A 9,021-nucleotide genomic window follows, 5' to 3' on the forward strand; every position below is an offset into this window, starting at 1 on the left:
GAGGCCCGCGAGCCCCGCGCCCGCTGGCGCTCGCGCTCGGGGAGCAGCGCGAGTCGGGTCGGTGCCGACCGCACCGGGGGCCGCAGGGACGGCAGCCCCGCCGCCGACTTCGGCTCCCTTCGCAGTATAAATAATGTGTCTAAAATGGCTGACATCATCCCAAGCCTCTGCACCTCTGTTGTTTCCTACTTTCGTTTCTATACTGAGCAGCAGTTGGGCCAAGTCCAGCGGCTGCGATCGTCGTAATTGTAAAAACAGTGTTTTTCTTTACTTCCCTTTGCCATGGCCCCTAGATGCCGGCAGATGAACTTCACCGCGAGGTCTGGAGGCGGGGAAAGGGGGAGGACAGCTCAGAGTAGGTCTGGTGATATTATAGTTAAAACAAATGTGCCTGGTAAAGATTAGGAATTATGATATGGGTGTTGATTTGTAACCCTGAAACCCAGCCCCCGTCCCTTAAAAATTACTGCAAAATTCTCTTTAGCCCTAAATAAAAGTCTAGACGGGAGCTGTTGTTGCGTTAACTTTTATTTGCTTAGACAGTTATAAATTTATTTTCTGAGAAGTTGCCTCTTCCTACTATATCCTTTTTAGGCTGAGAAATTTAATCCTGTAGAAATTAACAATACAATTTACGTTGCTTAGTTCACTTTGTTAGTGATTTTCAAATTCTATTATAAATAGGATAATTTTAGTTCTGACGTTAAAAAAATCATCTGTGTGCCAAATTAGTTTTTATTGTTCTAATGAAAATTACCACTGAAAACTAGGCCACTAATATATTACCATACTTTAATCTGGATATGTTTGTACTTAATTTGCAAATATTCTAGTTAAACGTAAGGGTTGGTGGTTTTTTTTTTTTTTTTTTGTGATTGCGTTGCCTTGAAATAGGAACTGATTCCCTAAAAGAATGAACGGATTTGGTGTTAGTGCTGTTTTCCCTGAACCCATTGCAAAGTCTAGTTCTTGAAAATGTTTGGAATGCAGTCAAAAACTGCTGATGCAAATTATCTTAGCTCTTTAACATTGTACCTAAAATAGGTGATAGACAAGTACCCAGTCTCGACAAATATATATTCTTAATGCTATCATGTGCCTATAACTTTAATTCCTGTAAACACATAGAATTCCAAAGGAGAAACCATCGGATGATGTCATTTCATACAGCTTTTCTGTGTTCCACTATGGTGAAGATTTGAAACTCAGAACACACCAGAATTAAATATGCTGGTCAGCTTTAACTCAGACAGATTTTGTTATTTATCATACAGTGGTCCTGTTTTCAGAGTCTTAACAATTTCTTGCAAATTCACCATAGTTTAAATGTTGTGCCATTTCTTGTTTTCCCAGATCCCAGTATCCCAGTGCTGAGGCTAAGCAGTGGGGCCAGTCTTCCCTCCACACAGTAGTCACAGACGATAGTTATATAGAAAAAGAATTCTTTCAACAACTATAAACTTCCTTTTCTTCCTTTTCTTTAGTGAGTGACTAAGTATTTCTCTACGTTAAAACTAGAACCATAACTTTGTAAGTCACTTAGCGATGAAGAACCTTGGCTAATGATAGACGTCTGTGAGAGAATTTGTGATCTCCATCTTAGAGCCTGGACAGCAATTATATAATGTTCTTCGGCTCCTTGGGGTGACTATGTGGCAACCACCCTGTCTGCCTGCCTTTCTCGGCTGGGAACAGAATCAGCCTTACTGTGGTTTTTTCTGAAAGGCGTTTCTTTTTTTGCCTGCTTGGTTGAAAGGATCAGGCTAGGCTAGTTGTGTCCCAGAACTCGCTGAACTAAAATTTGTAATTCTTTTAACTTCCATAGACCACGATATGCACAGGCTAGTCTTTCTCAGATTGTGTTCCTCAGGACCACCTGCTCTGGTGTCATCTGGAGTTCTGGTTTTAAAAGGCACTTTCTGCTTTCTTGTGCTGCAAGAATTCTAATGACTCTAGTCAGCTGTCTTATATAACATGCATTCCAGTACTTTTACAGTGCTCCTGTCTTGCGGTTTTTCTCGTTGCAGGAGAACCCTCCAGAAGCAGTTTTTTTTTTGCTTCAGTGTAGTTTATTGCAGTAACTACTAATCCCAGTAGCAATTTCTATTGATTATGTTTTCTTAACTAGCTGGCATTTTTTTCCCCCTTGCAGTTTCTTTTTAATTATTTTCACCTTCCTGCTTACACCTGTGCTGGTAGGCTCAAAGCTCTGAAAGGAATAGAAATAGCAAAGAATCATTTTGTTTAACAAAGATGAGTTTTAAATGAGAAACAAATTTTATCTTCTAAGTAGCAGTCTTTTTTTTTGGGGGGGGAACCTTGGAAAATTGTTGTATGTATGCAGATATTGAATATTTAATGTGTTGAATCAGAAGAAGTCTCAGGGTTTTTCCATTATATAACTGCTTGATTTTTGAACTTAAATTTTAGTTTTCTTGTCTGTAAGATGAGAGGGTAGAACCAGATGGTCTGTAAGGACTCTTCCAGTTTTCAGTCTATGAAGATGCTAAGATTACATAATTCTATTTTGGCAAGAGTTGTTTTAGCTGAAAAACAACTACCTCCCTACCCTAATCAGACTGTTCCCTTTTGCCTTTTAATGTTTAACATCTTGCATTCTTCTCTCATACTGAGTAGTAGTCAGCCAAAGAAAAAGGAGCTGAATGAGGCATTATGTAATAAAGCAAATTTTCTGTTGGTTACCTTACTATAGAACAGACAATTTTCAACAACTCTTCTATTGCAATGCCTGCTTATGAAACCCCTTTCTCAGCATTAGTCTTCTAGAAAGCTTAAGTTTGCTTCATTAGGAATCCCCTCAAGCCGTTTTGCTGATGTATAATATTGCTACCTTATTTCTCTCTGTTCTATCTTGTAGATGTTTGTAAATAAGAGAGAAGTAAATACTTGTGCAAGAGAAAATGGGGTGGGATGGTAGCTTGAGAAAATGAAAAACAACCAGCACAAAATGACTGCTTGAACCCTAGTACTTACATATCTTCTATCTGTGGTTTTTAGTTTTTTGTGTATTTGAGGGGTGGAAAGAAGACTATAAAATCATGACTGGACATTTCCTAAAATGTGTTGATCTTTAGAAAAGGGATTTAACTAAAGTGCATCTCATTGCCTACCTATGTAATTTCATGTTTGCAAACATTGAACAGTAAAACATTTATAGTTGTTACACTTTGGTCTTTGTGGACTGCAGGTATATCTGAAGCAAAGGTTTCCTAGTGCTGAGAGATAAACGAGATAAATGAATTGCCTGTGTGTTCCAAGCTTGTGCTCTGGCCTGCCTCCTGGACACACAACTCCAGTACACATCTCAAATGAATTACTGCCGCTGTTGAGGATTAGAGACTGAGTATTGCATAACTGGAAGATCAGTTAGGTGCCAGAAGTCCCCCCAAGGTTGTTATCCTTCCTTCCACCTAGATAAGTTGCTATATTATCCTTAGCATAATAGTAAGCCCATAGGACCTCCTGGAAGTGAACTCTTCCTTGTGTGAGTAGAAGTATTTTTTAACCAGAAAAACTTCAAACACATTTATGGTACAGACCAATTTAAGGTCATTTATGATTCAATTTATGAAGTGTTTATTATGCATTGCTAAAGCTTCACTTGCATGAAAGTGTTCCTATGACAATGAACTGTGTAGCAATTTGGGGACCTTTTAGCTTTATCATACTAAGCTCAGCTATCTGGAATGTCTCTTCAAAAGCCATATTCCCTTTCCAGAAGGAAATATTTTACGAATTAGTATTTTTTTTAAAATATTTATTTATTTATTTAGTGTGTGTGTGGCCAGCTCAGCCCACCAGGGGGTGGGGCCGGCTGGCATGTGGTGCTGGGGGATTGAACCGCGGTCCCTGTACTTTGCTAAGCTTGTTCTAAGTAGGTGCTTTAGACCACTGAGCCATCTCACCAGCCCATGAATTAGTATTTTAACTAAAGCTATTGAACTAGTTTGTGTAACATTATGGCATTAAACAAAGATCAAGAAAAAAAAAATCCTACCTTTTCAAAATAAGACAAAATTAGTTTACTGTCTTAAATTTTTTGGCTAATGTGCTACTTTTTATTAGAATTTGGAGACTAAAGCAGAAGTTGGGGATTTTCTCACCTAAAAATTTCAGACTATAATTATTACCTGTTAAAATTAAGGATTTGACAGTTCTGTGTATGAATCTGGTATTTGTCTAAATGATGTAAACATTGGAATTATGCTTTCCATAATTGTTATTTATAGAGGGTAGTTATTGCCAGGTTTTGTTAATTTTTTTTTTTTTCATGAGCAGAATGTATTTATTGGGAGAAAGAAAGCTCCTGTCCCAGAGAGGGACAGGAGGGGGGCCTGAGCGGGTGTTCCCTGTTAATTTTTTTGTACAGAGTTTTAACAATGAAAGTCTTCAACAAAGTGGCCAAACTAAAAATTGAGCATTAAAATAAAATAACATGTGTGACCCTAAAGACACCATTTTTTAAAATAGTTAATTGTGATTATCACTTTAAGTAGCAATAATGATATTCCTAATAGCTTTAAAAATCTGCAGTATAGTATTTTATAAGTGTGACCAACAAATGAACGAACACCATTTTAAAAATAGAGATTTTTAAGGCAGTTTGGTTAGAGAATAAAAGAACCTTATGCAATATTTCTATAACTTCCATTTTGGGAAGAAATCAAGTAAAATTAAACATAGAATTTTTATTCCTAAACAGAAAAGTTTGAATCTTGTACTGCAGAAATGAAAAATTTACTTTTTTGATAGTGATATTCTCATTTTTTCACTTAACATTTTCTTTTAGTATTGATACATTTCCAGCAGTAATTTTATAGTTTAAAAAATGACAAGAGAAATTCATATTGAAATAAACTTCACTTTATAAATAGTACAACTTTTAAGTAGAATATCTTGGGAATTTATTTGGGGAGTTGACACTAAGCATGATACTAGATACTCAGTACATTGACATTTTTAAATGTTTGCATAAACATTTTATGGCTTATTTTATTTTTTTGGCTTAGTTTAATTTCATACTTTGAGCAACAGAATTTTTGTTTGTATGTATGTTTAACTTCTAATACCAGTCTTTGTTTGTCTTTTCCTTTTTTGAGACAAGGTCTCATATAGCTTAGGCTGGTCTTGAGTTTACCATGTAGTCAACGCTGGCTTCAAACTTGGGGCTGTTCCTCCTGCCGTAGCCTCTCAAGTACTGTTATTACAAGCATGTACCACCATGCCTGGCTCCAAAATTAGTTTTTAAATTTGTTTTTGAGAGTAAGTTAACAAAGCTCAACTCTTACTTTCTCTACTTGTATATGATCATAATGTTGTAGAATTATAATGTGTAAAATTTAAAAACCAAAATGAGAGGTTGCTTTGTTGATTAAATCAGTTGGATTGTTGTAGCATGTGACAGAAGATTCATCGTCATGCTGGGAAAATGATTTAAGGTAAGTCTGTTTAGGTCTGTATCAGTTTTTAGTCTTTCATTTTATGACTTTCTCCTTCAATTTAATTTTTCTTTGCTTTTGTGTTACTACTGGGACATCGCATTTCCTAAGTCCATCCATTTCAGTTAGCAACACTCAGTGCTTCAGGTGTCCAGGTAGTGAATTAATGAAGCTGGGATTTTTCCATATTATACAAGCTAGGACTGACTTTGTCTTCATATGAGAATTGGACCCCGTGTTGCACAGTTGTCCGGATTTTGTTCTTTTTGGTTTTGGTGCTGAGGGTTAGACCTAGCGCTTCCCCATTCTCAGTGTGCACTCTTCCACTAAGCTACACTTCCAGCCCTACAATCCTTAAGTTTTTAAATGTAAAGTAGAAATTAAAAATTTTATTTGTACTTATATAATTTAGCCAGAGACATTGAAGGACTTGGTCTCCTTTAAAGTGGAAAGCAGGGGGGTGCCGGGGAGATGGCTCAGTGGAATAAGCGCTTCCCTAGCAAGCACAAGGGTCCAAGTTCAATCCCCGGTTCCGCCAAAAAAAAAAGTGGAAAGCAGAGTTGACAGAAGATAGTTTATGTGATAACATGTAGCCTAGTGTTTGTTTTTCTGTAGTTTGTGAGGTAGGAATGATTACATTTTCACATGGCTAGGGGAAGAAAATTCAAAAGATGGTATTTCTCCTTTTAGTACCCTCATTGAATGGGGGAATGCAGTTCAAGAAGCAGTACTCTGATAATTGAGAACTCAGACAAACTTCAAGATTTAAATCTTGCCTCTATCATTACTGTGATACTTTGGGCAAGTTCTCCATGTATCAGTTTTCCATCAGCAAAATAGGGAATATAATCTATAGTCTTTATTGATTCTTGTGTTACTATTGATATTTACCTCTGCTTCTCATGTCAGTTAGATCATAATGTTATGTTTTTTGCCAACAATATTGTGAGGATTTATTCCTGCAACACAGAAACCTTTAATAGTTAATATGTATTTCTCCATTACATAATAGGTCCCCTCCCCCCTCCCCCGTGGAACTGGGAATTGAACTCAGGCCCTTGCACTTGCCAGGCAAGTGCTTATTTTACTGAGCTGTTACCCCAACTCCTGCATAATAGGTATTAAGAGAATTTTTTTAAGTTTAATTTTGGGTCTTAACCAAAGTAATACGTAGTACCAGTGCCGGGGATTGAACTCAGGCTCTTATGCTTGCCAGGCAAGCGCTTATTCTACTGAGCTATTTCCCCAGCCCCTAAAGGTTTGGAAATGGAAATAGTTCTGCCTTATTTGAGAAAAATGCACTTTAAAAATTTTACCAGACACAATAAAGTGCATATATTTTATCTTTGGTGTATAGTTATTTTTAAATGTATACATCTGAACTAGCACACTATGAAGATGGAACATTATGATCAACTGAGACAGATACTTGATGTGCTTTTACAGTTTGTCCTCTTCTATCGTTAGAGGCAATCACTTTTCTAATTTTTAAGCCCATAAATAGCATAGAGGCAGTTAAATTCACTCCCTAGTCATTTCTGATCTTCTATTACCAGGTTGGTCAGTAGACCATACACTGCCTTTGTGCAAAGTACAAAAAGGAATCCTGTCTGGGGCAGAAGCATTGACTGGATTCTAGCCCCACTGATCCCCTTGGCTGTTATCTTTGAGCTGGAAACCTGGCAGTGTAGGTGGTAATCTGAACTCTACATTTCTCTAAATGAATGGTTCTCACACTTACTGGTCTCATAATTCCTTGAATAAAATCTAACACTGATCAAAATTGCAGATATTTTGCTTTAGGCCAGTCATAAATATTGATATTTGCTATATCATAAATTAAATATTTAAAGTAGTAACCTATTTTACATGTTAACATAAACATGTTTAAGAATACAATTTTTGCAGACAACTAAAATTATTTAGGAAGACTAATCATAGGATTTTTATATTTTGGTAGTGTTCTTTAATGAATAGCTTAATAGAATAGATTTTTTTTTGTTTTTTGGCAGAACTGGGGATTGAACTCAGGCCCTTGTGCTTGCCAGGCAAGCACTTATTCTACTGAGCTATCTCCCCAACCCCTAGAATGGATTCTTAACAGCTTCTGAATTCATTCTGTTGTGATATCACATATTTAGCTTCTGAAAAACATTGTAGTGAAAATGAAATTGAAATAGTCCAGTAAGTTCTACCATGAAAATGGTTTGACCTTGAAGGCCTCTGTGAAAATATTCCTGGACTACACTGGGAGAATACTGGAAGAAGAGCTTTTCTAAGTACTTATTCCTGTTTAGTGGAGTTTTTTCTTTATTTTTTGTGGTTTTGAATATTATGCATTGGTCATATCAAAATGCCAGTTGAATAATCTTTTTATATTTTATACACTGTACTCAGTGTGTTATCTTGGTTCAGTTATTCTAATTTCTGTTTAAATTGATATTCAATGCTTTTATTATGACTGATATAAATATTTCCATCTGGATAATGTGTTTTCTTTATGTATTTATTTATTGGTACTGGGATCGAACCTTGCACTTGCTAGGTAGGCACTTAGGCCACTGAGCTCTCTCTCTGGCCCTGTACTTCCTTTATTGTATAATATTTCCTCCCCTTCCCTGCCCCCCCCCCCCTTTTTGAGAGTTTTATCGTGTAATCCATCCTGGACATGACCTCAGTTTCGTCCCACCTCAGCTTCCCAAGGGCTGGAATTAGTGTGATACTATGTGCCTTGCTTTTGATCATTCTTGTGGCTAGAGAGAAGATTGCTTAATTTTGTGTGCATTTTTACTAACTCTCCCTCAGATTCTCTGGGAGCAATACAGTTGCCTTTTTGTATCTTTAGACACACTAGGTACCTTACAGAGTTTACTTTTTTCCTAGGTAGGTTCCTACCTGTCATTGCGGAGTCTTACTGACACGGTACTCTAGAGTGTTGCCATAACTGATGATCTGAGAGTCGGTCTTCCTGGAATTGCCGCTGCCTCCATCCAGTATTGGGACTGTAATTTTATAAATAAAGAAAAAGTGTTTATGATAAATTTATTTAAAGATTTGGATGTCTAAGAATATTTATACCTTTTTTTTTTTTTTGTGGAACCGGGGATTGAACTCAGGCCCTTGTGTTTGCCAAGCAAGCGCTTATTCTACTGAGCTATCTTCCTGGCCCCAAAATATTTATTCTTATACTTGATCTATGCATAAAAGTCTAGATTAGCAGTAATTTTCTCAGTGTTTTGATAACATTGCTCTTTCATCTTCTAGTGTGGTGTCATTGTGATTCTTAGTTCTTTGTACATACTCCCCAACCCCTAGAAGCTTGAGATTAAATCCTTGTGCTCTGGTATTTGTTCCTTAGAATTTCAGCTTCCATACTACTTGTCCGCTGTCATTTGCATTCTTTGTGATTAAATATTTATTCCTCTACTCTCACTTTATTGATGTTTTGGGAGGAAATTAAGATACAGTTAAGGTGCCGGGGAGATGGCTCAGTGGAATAAGTGCTTCCCTGGCAAGCATAAGGGTCTGAGTTCAATACCTGGTTCCACCAAAAAAAAAAAAA

At 36.8% G+C, this 9,021-nt stretch overlaps 1 protein-coding gene across 1 annotated transcript in view; it reads left to right on the forward strand.

Moving 5' to 3' along the window:
* Nucleotides 1-293: 293 nt before the first annotated feature.
* Itm2b (integral membrane protein 2B) overlaps nucleotides 294-9,021 on the forward strand; it is a 21,301-nt gene continuing 12,573 nt past the window's right edge. Inside the window, exon 1 of the mRNA XM_004633125.2 lies at nucleotides 294-320. Within this exon, the coding sequence (XP_004633182.1) occupies nucleotides 294-320 (27 nt within the window). The remainder of the gene's footprint in view (nucleotides 321-9,021) is intronic.

This window comes from Octodon degus, unplaced genomic scaffold (assembly GCF_000260255.1).
Source record: "Octodon degus isolate 3935 unplaced genomic scaffold, OctDeg1.0 scaffold00051, whole genome shotgun sequence".
NCBI lineage: Eukaryota > Metazoa > Chordata > Mammalia > Rodentia > Octodontidae > Octodon > Octodon degus.